Source organism: Micropterus dolomieu, linkage group LG20 (genome assembly GCF_021292245.1).
Source record: "Micropterus dolomieu isolate WLL.071019.BEF.003 ecotype Adirondacks linkage group LG20, ASM2129224v1, whole genome shotgun sequence".
NCBI lineage: Eukaryota > Metazoa > Chordata > Actinopteri > Centrarchiformes > Centrarchidae > Micropterus > Micropterus dolomieu.
Genome location: NC_060169.1, coordinates 1,261,938 through 1,279,577, shown reverse-complemented (window position 1 = coordinate 1,279,577; position 17,640 = coordinate 1,261,938). Strand labels below are relative to the sequence as shown.

General features: G+C 40.5%; 1 protein-coding gene across 6 annotated transcripts in view; it reads right to left on the bottom strand.

Annotated features, from left to right (window-relative positions):
• Positions 1 to 5,178: 5,178 nt before the first annotated feature.
• Positions 5,179 to 17,640, bottom strand: part of LOC123958919 (SH3 and multiple ankyrin repeat domains protein 2-like) — a 221,894-nt gene continuing 209,432 nt past the window's right edge. For all 6 annotated transcript variants that reach the window (XM_046032667.1, XM_046032666.1, XM_046032668.1 and 3 more), the window contains one exon: positions 5,179 to 10,576. In XM_046032667.1, the coding sequence (XP_045888623.1) occupies positions 10,048 to 10,576 (529 nt within the window). In that variant the 3' untranslated portion in view covers positions 5,179 to 10,047. The remainder of the gene's footprint in view (positions 10,577 to 17,640) is intronic.

Genomic DNA, 17,640 nt, shown 5'->3' with positions numbered 1-17,640 from the left:
CGTTTCTCTTGTTTTTTTTACTTTACATTAACATACTTTTTATTGACACTATTTGGCAAAAGGACTTGCAGTAATTAATATTAGAAATGAACACAAATCAGGGCGCTGCAATGACACGTTCAACATTTAAAAGACTAATACGGAGTAATGTGAGGAAAGTCCGTACCATTCACTTTATACTCCACTACATTTAGGGATGAAATATTGTACTTTTTCCTCCATTTTTCTGACAGTTAAGATTAATAATTCATCATCCCATATGTTTTTAGAGATTAAACTTCCCACAACTACATGCAGCAATTTAAATTAGCTCCACTTTGACAGGCTACAGGATTAAAATGCTGTTTACATGGTAATGCATCAGTACTAACCTCATAAAAAGAAAAAACAAATCACTCTGTAAAATTACTTCATAACAAGCAAGTCAAACTTTTACATGAGTAAATGTACAGAAATATTAGAAGCATCCAAAGAAAACGCATCTGAATCGAACTGAAAAGTAACTAGCTGTACAATATCATCCCTCTAAAAATATCGCAGAGTAGCATAAAATGGCAATACTCAAGTACTATATTGAGGTTGTCGTACTTTCCACCACTGTCATTCACATACAAAACCTGCGACGGGCTAAATAGCTCCACCTTGACCGACTACAACAGTAATATCATATATTCTGCCGTAACTTTTGATATGTTAAGTACATTTGCTGATAACACATCTGTACTTTACTTAAGTAAAAATATGGTCTGCTGACACTTTACCAGGTATTTTGTTCCCGATTGGCTCAATGGACTCATGCAGGTTTGTTATGTGACGTCCATCGGTGACTGTGGGGGAAAAGCCTCACCGTAGTGAAGAGTTGCTGTAGTGCAGTGGACTGATGAAGACTCCTGTCCTGGAACAGCAGCAGCTCCTCTTCCTGGTTCATGTCTGGTAAAGAAACAAAAAGCAAACAAATTCATAACTAAATTCACAGAAACAACTTTCATTACAAAAGACTAAAAAGTAATTTACCTACCGAGTGTGGGAGTCTGGATATGTTTAAGCTGATATCAATACCTCATTCAATTAAAATTCCGATAAAGATATATTGGCAATATCTGTCACCAGTATTTACATTTCTTGTAAATGAAAGAAGTGGGTGGGAGGGGACAACGGTGAGTTGCCCTCATACAAAGAACTTGTGTTATTCATCAGCTCACAGAAACGGACACAGATCTTTAAATCAGACAAACAACCTCTGTAGACAGTTTTACCCACTACTGTAATTATTTTATATGTTCCAATGTGTGTTTAGATTTTTTACTTTACTAATTTATTACATGCTTTTAATTCCACCTTTTTATTCTAACACTATTGTATATTTTAAATTTTATTTATGTTTGAATGTGTGTATTCCAGCGTTTTTTTGGATTTTCTACTTGCATTTTGATTTTATTATCGGAATATAGATTTTATTTGTTTACCTTGTAAAGCTGCATTTCATGTCTGTATAAATAAAGATGATGGTTATTATTTATTATTATTGTTGGGCCTGCCACACCTGTTCCAAGTTGTGAGGCGGTCACCCTGCTTATATCTGGGTCTGAGTGGAAAATGACACACGCACACACAAGTTAATTAGGTACACTTATCTAAAACTAATGTCTATTCAACTGTATGGTAATAATCCACTGAGGCGCTACACCTCTCTGTATTATATACAGTTCAACAGCACCACAAACATCCTCCAAACGACCTTACAGTTGACCAGCAAGCAAGGTGTACCTAATAAACCGACACCTGCCTGTATTTGTTAGCTGAACATTCATTAAAGGAAGAATCTGGATGCTGAAGTGTTTCTTACCGCAGAGCTCTGTCCCAAATCCATACTAACTTTAGAGCAGGCTGTTTTGATAGAAGAGATTTCAGCACGTTATCCAGGAGCCTACGTATCAAACACGTAAATCTGAACCCTGCATATAAGCATACTCCACGGGCTATTTGTTCTAGAATCTGTGTGGGCCCTCCTCACATGAGGGCCCCCCCAGTCCAACACCCCTGGTTACTGTACGCTGCTAGTGTAATAAGTTACTCTGTGAGGTGGTCGCCCCAGAGGAGAGGAAAGAGAGCCACACCGTTTCCTAAACGTCAGACTTTCATGTGAAGATGAAAACCATATTATCATCACCATCTGGTCACTGCCGTTCACATTCTCCCAGAGGCAAACTCAAAAAGTGCACTGCAGAATTATTTCATGGGTCCTCTGTATGTATACATGATGTCATCATATTCTAATAAACATTTAACCATCTGCTGAGTTCTGTGTGTGCAGCATGAAGAGAGTTGGCCTAACAATAAATCAATCAAATCAATCAACAACAGTGTTTTTACTCAACATAGTGACCATCCACAGGGGCCTCACAAAAATCTTTTGCCTTCTCTATGGGCCCCTCCCGGCGTCCACGGCTATTTGCTCTAGTATCTGTGTGGGCCCTCCTCACATGAGGGCCCGTATACTCAGTCCACTTATGAGTTTTTTTTCACTTTTCAGTCTGAACACACCACATTCAAAACGTGGGACAGATCAAGGACCCGAGCGCCCCCAGTACCGGGGGCCACAGAGAGCTTCATCCAGCTCCAGGTTAGTGAGTGCAACCAACTGACCTAAAACAAGACACCAAGCCACAAAACACAGTGTCTGCGTGCAGTCACACACACACACACACACACACACACACCTGATCTCTCTCTCACTTCACCCTGCAGTGTCCACACAGACCAAATCAACCCTGAGACTCCTCAGATCCCAGCAGTATCACTCACTGTGGGGCCAAAACTCACAATAGAAACCGTTGGAGGACAAAAACAACATATGTCGGCTACAGTTTATCATCATTTACAACTAGAAATTGCGTCTTACCTTTGCTGTTTTTGCAGGGTTAGTTGCATAAAAACCACTTGTATTTATTACTCCAATGCCGGGGCGCCATCTTGGACCAATTTCAGCCGGCTTCCGTTTATTTGCATCACCTGTCACAGGTGCTCCAATGATCCATTCAAGCACACGGCCTTTGTCGCCCTCTTGTGGCTGACTTGTAGTACTGACACAACAACGCACATCACTGTGGGAGCTTTTATTTTACGTTTATCTGCCTCTATTGTTCTTCGGTCACAGAGATACTAATCAATATTCATTATGTTTATTCATATTTCAATGTTTTGGGGAGATTTATGTTATTTGTAACATGGCTACATAGAAATAAAATGTCTCAGCAGGACCTGGAAAAACTTATCCATGCATTTATCTTCAGTCGGCTTGACTACTGTAACAGTGTCCTTACAGGCTCCCTAAGAAATCCATCAGACAGCTGCAGCTGATCCAGAACGCTGCTGCTCGAGTCCTCAATAAGACCAAAAAGGTGGATCACATCACTCCAGTTCTGAGGTCTTTACATTGGCTTCCTGCTGTTAGTTTATAGAGGAACTAAATGGTTTAGGGCCAAAATACATTTCTGATCTTCTGCTTCGTTACGAACCATCCAGACCTCTCAGGTCGTCTGGGATCAGGTCTGCTTTCTGTCCCCAGAGTCAAAACTAAACAAGGAGAAGCAGCGTTCAGTTATTATGCTCCGTATATCTGGAACAAACTCCCAGATAACTGCAGGTCTGCTGAAACTGTCAGTTCTTTTAAATCAAAACTGAAGACTTTTCTTTTTACCATTGCTTTTAATTAAATATTTAAGATATTTCTTTAACTAGTAGATTGATAATTTACACTGCACTGTAACTTTAACTGTCCTGTTTTCTTTTTCTGTGTTTTTAGCTTTTTATTATTTTCCATTTAACTCTTTTAACCCTGATTGCAACACTGTAACTTTTATTATATTTTATGGTGCTTTTAAACTTTTACATATTTCCCTGTTGCTTTTATGTTTTATGTAAAGCACTTTGAATTACCTTGCTGTTAAATTGTGCTATACAAATAAACTTGCCTTGCCTAAACTCTCAGTGAACAGTCAACGTATATCTTTAGAAACTGCATCAGAAATGTTTTTTAATGCCTTTTCATAAGTTACAAGTGTAGTCAAGGAGCAGGAGGATCAATTGCATTATTATCTACAGGATCTTGGTTGTAATGGTGATATTGCCTTTTAAATTTATATTTTATAGTAGGCGAGGATGAAAATCCTAGATTTTCCTTTATTTCATCTATTTACTCTGGATTTACTTACAATGCTTTCATATTCCCTAGCTTCACACCTATCAAAGGAGACCAGAAAGGTCTGGGCATAAAGTTTTCCTGTGCATAAATTAAAAAAAAAAATGTTATGTATAATGAATCTAGAATATATGAAAGTTTCACTTTGTGACTTAGATTAAAGAATCCCCGCAGATCCTTTTAGTTTCCAATGTCCAGGTTTTGAGATTTGTGCTCAAGTACCCCAATTAAATGGAGGTAAACAGGAATATATTAGAGCTCTCAGAGATGATCTTCTACTTACAAATGATGCATTACAAAACTGAAAATAAAAAGATGAAATTTTTTACCTTTTAAATTAAGAACGACTCAAGCTATTTCAAGACACACGAACTGCAAGAAACCTAAATATTAAGTCCCACTGACAGAGTATCAGTAGGAGCTCTGATTGGCCCCTGCAAACACAACAGCTGGCCAACCAGAGTTGCCACTCTGTCAGTGGGATTTGGTTTAACTTTAAAGTGAAAGATGTGTTAAAGTGTGCCACTTCAGAGATCCATCTTTAAAGTAAAGTAATAACGAAATGGAAACTGTAAATGTTAAGAGACAAATGAACTGTGAAACCGAATAAATCTAACGCGTCACTTCATTTTTAATAGTAATGTATTAAAATCCTAAAGACAGAATTTTAAATGTATTTTTATTCAGCCTTTTTCCTGTAAGGAAATACAAGTTAAATGATATTTGTTTTATAACGCATCATTATGCTCTCTTCGAACCACCCTGTATAAATAAAGGTTGAATGAATTGATGAAAGCATAATAAATATACACTTTTCACTCAGATACTCTTCTCTGTTCACCTAATTTAGTGATTTGTTCAAAAATGTTAAGAACTATAGCTTTTATTTTAATCCACACAAACGAGCGATCTTCATCCAGTGTCAATATGCTGACTCCAAACAGGCCTGCGCTGTAAAGACTGAGAGGGATACAACACTAGTGCAATATTATATTTATTTCTTACAGTGAAATTTGGTTGCCATACAAGAAGTCTTGAGGATTTGAGGGGGCAGGGGGGGGAAGGAAGAGTGCAGTTACAGGAAAATTCTCTCTCTTTTCATTTCAGTAATTAGTTGACTCTATGATGATTTTTAGTAGCACAAAATTACAGCAACATAGAAAACATGAACACAAGTCTTTGCACAAATTACCGAAAACATCTTAGCCTCTATGAAGACTTAATCAAAGAATAAAAATCTATTAATGAAAAAAAAATATTAAGAAAGAAAGAAAAAAAAAGAAAAAGAAACAGTTACCCAAATGTTGGACAATGATAAAGGTAGGAGCAGTGTTTTGAAGGGGAGTGGAAGTGGGTTAGTGAGCCATGCCCGTCCTAAACATGGCCTGGTGATGCTCTTTAAAGATTTCCTACTACATCTACTCAGCTCTACATTTCCACAGAGAAAAGTGCGCAGTGACCTGTTGATCCACATTAAGGAATCAGCAGCCACCGCTGATCTTCTAGGTGGATTTATGTATGTTTACATATATATAGGTTTCATATAGTTTCCTACCAAGATGGCCTGCGGTTATACAGATATATATTTTTTTTAAATTTACAGATTTTATTCTTTTTATACACACACTCTAGACTCAGGGATTTCAGATGAGAGAAGTCTAGTCAGGCAGATGGTGGTCGTCAGAAGATATCTGGGGTTTGTGGTCACTTGATTGACCAAAATATCTTACTTCTGCAGTAGAGAGTGTCTCTACTTAGGCAACATTAAAACAAGTGAGCGCATCATGAAATGCAACTTTAAAATGGGAAAATAAATAATTTTAACACAACCAAGGAGATTCATTCAGAATAAATATTGCTTCTTACATAACCCATAAGTCTAATGATATCCACGTTTTTATCGATGTAGTATTTCTGTTTTTGGCAATCTGCGCGTCAGTGTTTTGTTCAGATAACCTCTATAAAATTTCATAGAACTCTATACAAATCTTTAAAAATACTGTGCTTTTCGACCTCCTCCTCCTCCTCCGACACTTCGCTGTTTGTTTTTAAAATAAGTTACACGTTTCAAACAGGATTATAGCAGCATTGTCCCGTGCCAGCCTCCGTACGGCTAATGTTCACAGAACACAGAGCTTGTGTAGGTTTCATTTCGTCTCCTCGAAAGCTGCACCTACATGAAGCTGCGGAGTGTGATATGAAACCAAATAAGGGTGAACTTCTAAAACGATATATATTTCAAGACGCTGGGTTACTGTCGAGCACATATCAAACCACACGTGAGGTGTGCGCTGAAAGAATCTACTTTGAGATAAAAACACAAGGTCTTATTCTTTAGAGAGCGATTCAACCGACAGCGGGGCAGGTGGTGGAGGAGAGGGGACAGTGAGCTATTTAAGGCATCCTCTGCAGGATGATGGGGCGGGTAAGACCACTGCGTTGGTCCTCAGGTCAGCTCTGGCAACTATAAATCAACCTTCATATAATTTCTTCTTTTACTCTAAACCTTTTAATAGAGCTACACATATAATCATATAGACATTTTTATCCTGTTAAACACTCTTATATACACACACACACACACACACACACACATTTCAACACATACTGTACTTCTACTTCTCACCAGCCTATAATCATTGCTAGCAGACACACATACATTTCCAGCTTTATAAATGCTGATTTAGTTTTTAATTGGACCCTTATAACAAAGTTTAAATCTGGTCTCTACTGCTGGAGCTGCAGTGAGGCCGGAGTCGAGTTCCAGAGACTGAAGTTCATCTGCAACAGATCAGAACTGGTTCTATCCCTTTCTAATCTCACAGGGCTCACGCTGATGAACATCTGCCAGCTTTGTCAGGTTATTCTCTGGTTATTTATTACTTTTTTTTGCACAGTGGTCAGAGGGCAGGACAAGGCATGTGGACTTAACGTGAACACGTAATTCAACAATAAACCCTGAAGCCACAGATTCCCCCATCTGTTCTTAAAGCCAACGCTTCGGCGAGATTTCATGTCATCTGGCTGAAGTCGCCCTACAAAGCATTAACCTGCTGATCCGCACAATTATGAGACAAGCTCTTGTTTGTCTTCAAAGACCTATTCTGCAGCGGCCGCCAGCGTCAGTCTGCAAGAGCTTCGTTAACGCAGTGTTGCGTGTCCAGCCTGAAAACACACTAACACAGGCTGTTTCCATCTAAAAGAGTTTGACTCTGTGTTCCCAATCACAGAATTGTACCTCTGAAAGAGCTAAAATAAATTCAATAATAATGCATTTTATTTATAGGCGCCTTTCTGAACACTCAAGGTCAGCTGTTCCCGTTTGGCATGCAGTATGATTGGATTTGAGCTCGAGTTATCTTGACGCTAGCAAGTCTTTTAATCACTTCGCTCTTTTTTTATTTGATTAACAACAAAGAACAATGTACAAAATGTTCAGGTAGTCATTTAACTAAATAGAAAATACGTCATTTCTCTGGTAAAACTTGAGTTTTAGCTCTTTAAACATCAACCTGTGAGTCTTAGTTCTTAAATACTAGGTTGTTCATAATTCTGTTATTTAAAATAGGTGAAAACTAAAAAAACGGCTCCAAAAGGACTTGACACTTGATTTAAATTTAGTAAAATGCTATCAAGAAATAACTAATAATTTTCTTGCTGATGGTTTGATTGAAATCACTCATGTAAATGTGGAGCCAGGAGACGATTAGTTTAGCTTAGCATTAAGACAGGAAACAGGAGAAAACAGCTCGGCTGTCCAAAGTTTAAATGAGTACAGCCATGATAAGGCTCTGTGGTGCTTTGAGCTAAAAGCTAACATGTTTAGCAGGTAAACTTACCTGGCTCACCGTCTTAGTTTAGCGTTTAGTTTAACATGTGCTAATCAGCACTAAACACAAAGCACAGCTGAGGCTGATGGGAATGTTTAACAGATATTTTGTTATAAAGACAAACTGAAATGTTGACCTGGTGATGGCACTAGAAGAAGTTAAAGGATGGTTAGGAAAGTTATTACATTTCATTCTGAGGGGGACACAAGAGTCAAATTTCATGGCAATCTATAAATACATGCTTTTCACTCAAGACCTCATGGAGGGGTCACCAGGGGCCATTGGGTTTTATCCTCTGGGGACCGTACAATATTTTAAAGCAGTCTTTAAATAGCTGTTGAGATACTTCAGTCTGGAACGAAGTGGTGGACCGATCGACTGAACAGTCCTCCATAGTGTCATGCTAGCGTGGCTAAAACCTGCTAATGCCTCTGCAAGCTCCCTAACCAAGAGATGAGAAACTTTTAAAGCTGCTGGTAGGCAGACTTTGTTCTTAAACTTTGTGCAGACTCAGGCTAGCTGTTTTCCCCCGCCTCCAATCTTTATGCTAAGCTACTTGTGTTGGCGCTCCAGCATCACATTTAGTGTGCAGACACGGGAGTCTTCTCATCTTACTCAAAGCAGGAAAGCCTAAAAGTGTGTTTCCCCAAACGTTGAACTTTAAACATACCTTGAAATGGTCTCTCTAAAAAAGCTCAAGTTCTACCACATGTTAGAGACATTAGCATTACCGCGGGGCCGCATGAAGCGTAGACCTGCTAATGGTGGAGGGAGATCTGACAGAATGAAGAAATTAAAGTACAAAAGTAAAGAACAGCTCTAGTTTCCCAATAGCTAAACTGGCCTTAATGATATTTTGGGTCAACCACTGGCACACGCACACGCACACGCACACGCACACGCACACGCACACAGCACTAGAAGGAAAAGCCCGGAGAGACACGGACGCCCTTTGCGGGCAGACAAGCTGATAAAATCATTTCAAGGTGAGAATTTTTCTGGTCCAACGTTTGTCTGTCCGTGTTGCATCTCACGTCCTCGCCTCGGCTTTCCTCGTATGACGAGGTGGGTCACCGGGCGGGTGTAGACTGGCGAGGGGCATTGGGGCCCCTGCTACAGCAGCGCTCCTCCTCCGGTGACCGCCTCTCTCCACGCACTGCTCTCTCTCAGGAGAAGAAGGCCATCGCAGTATCGGTGTGTAGACATGCTTAGGGTGTGTGCGTCTGTGACGACAGTGTGTCTTCTCATTTGTCGGTGTGTGACACTGTGCATAAAGTGTGTGTTTATGTCTGGATGTGCACGGACATGAGATACGCTTTAGTATTTGTTTTAACATGTCAGCTCACGTTCTTATTTTGACACAAACAGGTGAAAAGCAAAAAATGGAAGTCTATCTCAAATTTTTCTCTACAACCTTAGATGCACCCAGAAATATAACTCCGGTAGGACTCTAGTGAAGAAATATTATTCTCTGAACAAACTCTAGCAAAGATAGAAAAGGAGCAACGACCAGCTCAGCTGGCTTTTCATGCACCCACACCAGGGTGTATGGAAAAAGTCTTTAGTATTCCAAAGCAGTTGGGTGAGCACAAGTCTTTATGTGAAATAAACTTCCAGACAAGTATTTTTCTCGGTGTTTGAGTACACGCTATACCAGAGTTTTCCGTTTTCTTTTGTTGTCCTTCATACTGGCCTCCTCTGCTTTCTCTCCTTGATGTGACATAGCAGCTAATCTCTTCTCTCTCCCCCTGCAGTTCCGCCCGGCATCCCATGATCCCCTGATGCTCGGGGCGGTGGGAAGGAGGAAGAGGGCGGACGAGACCGGAGCGCTGAGATGAGGGCGACGGAGGATGAGAGAGGACAAAAACAGCAAGAGGCAGCATCAGCTTGGACAAAACTTCTACCCAGTTCCACGACTTGAGATTATGTCTGATGAAGAGATTGGTAAAAGTGATCGGTAACACCTCCCTCTCCTCGGCTCTGACTCCGCACGTCACCACCCCGTCTCCTCGGGGCTTATCTGTCCTGCAGCAGCTTGAGGGCCCTCTCGATGTTCATGCGGTGGCCCACCCTCGTCACGCCCAGGTCTATCAGGTCCTCTTTTTGCAGCGAGGGCAGGTGGGCGCCCTCTATCTCATTGTCCAGGAAAGCGTCCCTGTGCTCCCCCAGGTTGAGGCTCTCCAGCCAGTCCGCCACGTCGTGTTTGCTCCAAAGCTCCATGGGTTTGGAGGCGAAGGGCTTGCCCGAGGCCGCCACCGCCTGCATCAGAGTGAGCGGCGATGGGGAGCGTGAGCTCCCGCTGCCGCCGCACGAAGAGCTCAGGCTGTAACCACCGCCGCTGCCCATGGGCGGCGTGGGAAGACCAAAGACGTCGGTGAGGGTGGGCGACACAGAGGGCGGGAGCGAGGAGCATGGGGTGAGGGAGGAGGCGGAGTCTGGCGGGCTGCAGGGGTGCATCTGGGATGGAAGGCTGCTGGGAGGGGTGGAGGCGAGGGCAGCAGCGGCGGCAGCGTTGTTACGCATTCCTGAGTCATCTGCGGGAGGCCTGAGAGGGGGAGAGAGGAGACGACAGGTTAGTCCAGGTTAGAAAGAACTGCTGCTGCTGCTGGTAGACAAGCAGAAAGTGACCAGCGCTGGGTTTTCTTCTAAATAATGTACAACCCGAGGTGATCTTAAAGCACTGGGTGGCTGCTTTCGACCACATGACCACTGGATACAATAGAAATTGTAACATATTGAATATAGATGTTGGTTTCAATTCATCACTTGCAGAAACTTTCATTTTGCTTGCAAGAGGTAATTATCTTGAGAAGCACAACCAGCTGGTGGCATTTTATCGTTAGCAAACGGTTGCCTGTTTACACGTCCAGCAGACACAGAGCAACATTAACATTCATTGGATTGTTTCTGTCCACCCAATGAATCCATCCCAGTCCGACATCCACTCTTCTATTAGTTCTGATTTTAAGGGTGCTAAAATGCTGAGTCAGGTGATCCTTCTACGTGGTTTGTCACTATGGACGGTCCTTTTTATATTACACACAGTCAAAATAGTGATTAGAGCAGCTTTAAAGCTGCCGTGTCATCGTGGGTTGGTCATGCGAGCAGGAACTATTTGAAAACTCTCTTGTTTGTGTGTTCAACGGAGCTCTGTCATCTGAGAAAAACTGCATGCACTTTTATTTAATTATTCATTTACGCTATTGTAAGGGATGATGGAGGGGAGGGTGAAGGAGTGGTAGGGAATGTTAAGACAAATGTGAAAATTATACAAGCTTAATAGTTCCTTACAAAAGGAAAAGGTCACCGTTTGGCAGCTGACTTTATTTCCCACTGGCACTTTAGTGCACCAAGAGTTGATTTTCACAACAACCCGTCCTGACCTGAAACCAACAGCTGCCAGGAAGGTAGGAAGTAGGGGTATGACGAGATCTCCCCATATCAAAACGTGACAATATTTCTCATCAAGGTATAAATGTGTCTCTCATGATGTCAGCGTGACGGAGTGAGAGGGTGAAATCAGCATAGAAGATGCCCCCGCCACTTTTAAATTGATTGTGGGGCAGCATTTTGGTTACCAGGTGGAAACAAACAGCGACACAGTGACAGAGTCGAACAATATGTAAGCAACATTTCTAATAACAGAACATTTTTCCAGGCATATATTTCGTCACTGAAGATTTCTCGTGAACCCAATATCGTGTATCGTCTCGTCTCATGGGGGAAGTATATTGTCGCACCCCAAGCAGGAAGTCATTTTAAACACACATTTTATTTTGAATAATATGGGATCATTTTAAAAACTGGCTGGCAGTGATGTAAAGTTCACGAGATGTGTAACAAAATGCTAAAAGTATGGTAGACTGGAGTTGTGATGGAGGCGTTTTTGTTTATTTATCCAGAGAGTTGTTCATCAAACTCAAGCCACAAGCCACCTTCCTCGGATAACTATGACCTGGATGACTGAGAACCTTCACATGACGTTAAGCCACAGATCACATGCCATTATTCGAAGGCTTTAATAATGTCATGCTGCGAAAACAACAGTAGGTGGCATCATTTGCAAAACTATTACCAAGCAGCAGCAGCTGATGTAGAAGAAGCCCTTTCTTTTTGTTTCTATATGTGAAGATACTTGGCCTTTATCATAATAATTTGATTAACATAATACTTTTCTTCTTAATGTTGTAAACGCTAATATTCCTGTTGCTTTAATCAGCTATCAAGTGCAGGCTTCTCTCTAAATAACAGTGATTACGTGTTTAGGTTATTAATGGAAAAATGAAAACGATCTTCCCACACTCAGTTGGACATTGAATTGAAAGTCAAAGGCTTGATCTTCTTTGCTGACATGTAATGATTTGAAAGAGTGTTGCTTTGTACCGGTTCAGTGTAAACTGCTCGCTGTTCGTTACATCCATGTGAAGTGATTACTGTAGCAGTGGAGGCCTCCAGGTTCAGAGCAAGATGCTGCATGCCGAGTATCCAGCAGCCAGAGGGAAACCTGCAGCGTTCAGTCCCCCCACTAACCTTTTTTTTAGTCTTTACATTATGAGAGGGAACACAAGAGAATATTGGAGTAACCATTTTACCTCAGAGACGTTTACATAATCAACGAAGAAGCATTACTTATTTTATCAAATAAAAAAAGAAATGACACTTGTTCTTTTAGAAGTGTGTTTTCCAAACGCATTTTTATTGACTTCAATTCTTTACTACGTGTAAATATGTGAATGAGTGTTATTTTTGCCACTCTTGTCTGTTCAGCTCAGACGCTGTGTGAGGTTTTCTCTCCCTAACCTGATCTTCAGTCCACATTCATACAGAATTTTTTTTGTCTACGGTCTATGACCTGTCACTGTCTAAACTGAAGTAAAAGGACGGGTTTATTAATGTGGGCTTCACAAAAGCAATTCAGAATGGAGAGGAGATGCTTCAAAGTGCTCAGTAATGGTTAAAAGTAATTAAAATGAATCAATTGGACAGGTATCTCCAAATGAAACATTCACTGTGTTTGGGAAAGTCCAATTTATTTTATTATTATTTTATTTATTTATTTTTTTTTGCAAAGAAGAATCCTTCAAGTTGTGTTGATTCAGTACGGCACAACATACTTGTGAGAATCTGGTGTCCCGACTCTAGCCCACCTGAAAAACCAATTCAGAAGCAGACTAAATGCTCAGCATTACCCCAGAATGGCACTTCTAAAAAACTGAGCCCAGAGTAAAGATCAGCTCGTTGAAAACTTCAACCAGCCACGTTCTTCTCATCAAAATCAGGTCGTGTCAAAAGACATGTTGGTGATGATGGGAGGGGAAAAGACAATGAGAGTAGAGAAAGGAGCGGGACGCAGAAATTGTTTACCCTACACTTTATATACATGTTTTTTTGCCCTTTGTCCGTAGTTTGTAATTGTAGATGTATTTTTGTAAATCTGGGTCCCAGGCAGACACCAGATTTCTCTTTTGGGTCTTGAGCTAAAAAAGTTTGGGAATTTTGAATATTGAAGAGTTTTAAGGAGTAAACGATGGGAAGCATTGATACTTTATGACATTATGGCTTTTGAGGAATAACTTAACACAACTTTTTGAACACTTTGTAAAGAGTAAGTAAATTATGTGTACGGTTACTGTCCTCAGTCTGTAGTGTTCATTAGAACCGCTGTCATTTGCCCTTGTTGCAAACTGTTCACCGCTGCACGGCATCGCAAGATAAAGCAATTGGAATTGGAATTGTGAGATGATTAATGGCTCAGGAAAAAAAGATATATAATGTTCTGCTACTCAAATTCTTATACACACATACAAGTATTATTACTATTAAAACCCGCAGTGAGCCTCACTGCTGCACTGGGTGACATGTTCCTTTAACACCATGAACACACTGTCTGTAGTTCATTCTGACTCAGCGCCACACACACCGTCCTGATGCCCTAAATACTCACTAAACACCACATGTGGATTCATCCGCCGCTGAAAATAGTTCCCAACAACTGCACTATTTCCTCCTGTTTGAGTAACGTTTAGTTAGCAGCTGTTTTAGGAAATTACTGAGCCTGAAAAAAATATTAATATTAATATTTACGTCTTCAGTGGGAACCGATGAGCCACAGACAGGAAGTCAGAAAGTTTAGAGAGACAAACTTACACATTGTTTGTTTTGGCCTTTTCTTGGGATTTTCTGATAATAAGAATAATATGGAATAATGACTTCTATACAGGAGGGTTGAACATCAAAGTAGATGAATGGAAAATATGTATTTTGAGAACATAAAAACGTAGTTTTACAGATCAGAGCAGCCGTTTTTTATGACATGAACAGAGAGACAGTGCTGCAAACAAAAAACAAGTCCCACCACGACAAGCACAAACACAGAATCGTGTCGGTATTTTGTGTGTGTGTGCATTAGTGAGTAAGTGACAGTAAGTGACGTCACTCTCACATTACCTTCTGTAATAGATGTGTTAAGATTTGGAGCAGTGACACACAAGGATACCCCCGCACCAGAACACACGCACACACACACCAATCCATGCAGAATGATCAAATCATCTTTCAACTTCCCCCAGGGATTTCATTCCTGTTGACTTTCCTCCTAACAAATTGATTGAACACAAAAATGGTTCTAATGCCAAGAGCAGAAAACAGGCCAAATCTGACCTCTATACTCTCAAATTGACTTTTTCCACCAATTGCTACATGTAACCTAGATATCGCTCTTTCCTACTTGTAACATATGGAAAAGCCAGAGGGGAAGTGAAGGGGACTAAGAGGGTCACTCTGCCAAAATGGAACTGGGCCATCGTGAAAGTGCTGCCTTCACCATGCCCCGCCGCTCTGTGAATTCACTTACAGTCTTCACTTCAACACCAGCTTCTCCACAGGAAGTCGTGTTGCACGGATGAGATGGAGACGTGTGATGTAGGAACACACACATAAACACATACATGAGATTAAAGAAAAGGGGAATGCATGAAAAAGCATAGCATCTTTAGGAAGAAGATAAGTCTGCCTTCTGTTTTCAAACCACCAATCAACATTCACTTCTATTCTCCTGCCGCCGGGTCACAACATTTTAATTTTACTGGACGACTACGCTCCCACTCGGATTCAAAACAACAGCACAGATGCTTAAAAATACTTAACCTGAGATCTGTCAAGCACTGCTCCATCTGGTATCCTGGCATTCTATCGTCTATTAAACACTTTTTGTTACAGGAGTTAAATTGATGTGAAAAGTATGTAATTGCCTATTAGACTAATTAGCACAGTGCCTCGTTTAGCTTCTCTGACCTTATTACCATTTCTTGCAGCTACCAAGAGTCACGTATAACAAAAAGAGGACGGTGTTATGCTATGAATTTCTCTCAGGCGGCCGACAGCAAACCAGATTATTTGTGCATATATATTTTTGTTGACTGCAAACAGTGTTTACACACGTTTTTATTGGCACAGACATCACCTCATGTAAACAGCATCACTCATGTCCACAAGATCCCGGCAGTAATCCAAACAGTCATCATTTATTCTGCCACAACTATTCAGTGGCACGTCGCGCCTATAACGGCATTAGAAAACTAAAGAGAGCTCGATGCTACAGGTACAGCAGTACTTTCACCCGTTTAATCCCAAATGTTTCCTAGCAATTTGAGTACATGCATTTTAGTCCTTAGACCTCCCTAACACACAGCTTTTATGCCCTTTTTGATTTTATGTTGGTTAAGTTATGGGAATATTAGGTTTTATACTCGGTCACAGTAGTGACCGGTGGGAATTCTTCACTTAGATCTATTTACACATTTAAGCTTAAAATAACACGTTACTGCAAACCCCCCCCCCCCCATTCATTCCAGTGTCATTATGTTGCTTAACAGTGTTTTCCTTTTCAAATTAAAAACTAACCCTAGTCATTTACAAAACCATCAAATTGCAGAAGTAACTGAGTCACCTAATCGTGACTAACGTCATTGCCAGACGATGATTTGGGTTTATCATCCAGCAAGTTTGAGAAAAAACAAACTCATTTTCATTTCAAAAAGATTCAGCATGTCAGAGGTGAAACGCCTCTGGAGCAACTAGGGGTTAAGTGTCCAGCTCAGGAAATCTCCCACACCAAAGGCAGGTGTCTTAGCCACTGCTCCGCCGCCACCCCTCTATTGACATCTCAAACCAAATGGCTCTCATGATCATCTGCATCCTCCTCTAGATAGTTTAGCTCTACATTACCATTCAATAGTCTATCTGAGGCATTACTATCACAGTCTGTTTCAAATGCCACTTATTCAGGTGTAGGAATGCCCATGATGCTGCACTAGGAGGTCCAACACATCTGATAGTTTTAAAATGTGTGAAAATAAAGAAATGTTAACTAGGATAACATCTTTTCGGTTGAAGCACTGTATTATGCTACCGGTCACAAATTTACACCTCTTACGAGCAAAATATACACGCAGGAGTATAATTCTCAAAATATATCAGTAGTAAAGCCTTAAAAGAATATATGTAGAAAATATGATAATTCAGTTTATTAAGGTGTTTTACTAACTACTTTTTGTAATAGTCTGAGGAGGACATCTTCCAGATGTGCAAGCAGGAAGTAAACTACTCTGGTCATGTGTCCTTTCATACCAGACACATGATACTGATCCATTTTAATCAAAACGATCAATTTTTTTCATTTAAAAGTTGAATTTCTTGCCTAAAGCCCACAACACAAAATTTAGAGCTTCAGATATGAAATAAAAAGACGCGGCCCCAATTGTAACTGGTGGGATTAAACGGGTTAAGCTAAATGCTAACACGCTCACGGTGACGATGCTAACATGCTGATGTTTAGCAGATAATATTTACCATTATCACCATTGTTTAGTTTGTTAGCATTTGTTAATTAACATGAAAGTCAGAGATGATGGAAGTTTTGCAGGTATTTCACAACTCTTAGTTAAGAAAATTTGACCCAATGATGGAACAAATAACTCACTCTGTGGGGAACACGAATGTCTGAACCAAATGTTGTGACATCTACTAGTCACCAGTAGATGAAAAGTCAGGGGATCATTTAAAGTCTGCAGACTTCTTTCACGGGAAATGTAAATGCCTACACATAATTGAACGACAATCCATCTAATAGCTGTTGAGATATTTCAGTCTGGATGTGGTGGATCTAAAGCCACGTCACTTATAACTTGAGAAGCCAAAAGGAAACCTTAGTTGAGAACAGGACAAAACGAAAAACTCATGTTTCACTTTTAAATCTGGATTTTGTAGAAAGATGTACATTAAAAGGCTCATTCCACAGTCCTCTTGTTCGTGTTGTGTGTTAACTTTACTGCTTTTGTCTGTTTTACATATCTGAATATCTCTTAAGGATTTGGACTGTTTGTCGGACTAAACAAGCAATTTGAAGACATCACACCTTGAGTTCTGGGAAACCTGAGATTTTTCACTATTTTCAGTCGTTTTAAAGACTAAATGATCTATCAAAGATATAACCAACTCATTAATCATTAATGAAAATAATTGCTCCTTGCAGCAATAATTTAGCATAAAAGAAAAGTCCTCACATAGATCTGAGTTGTGTACTGTGGAAGTTACCCCCCCCCCCCCCCC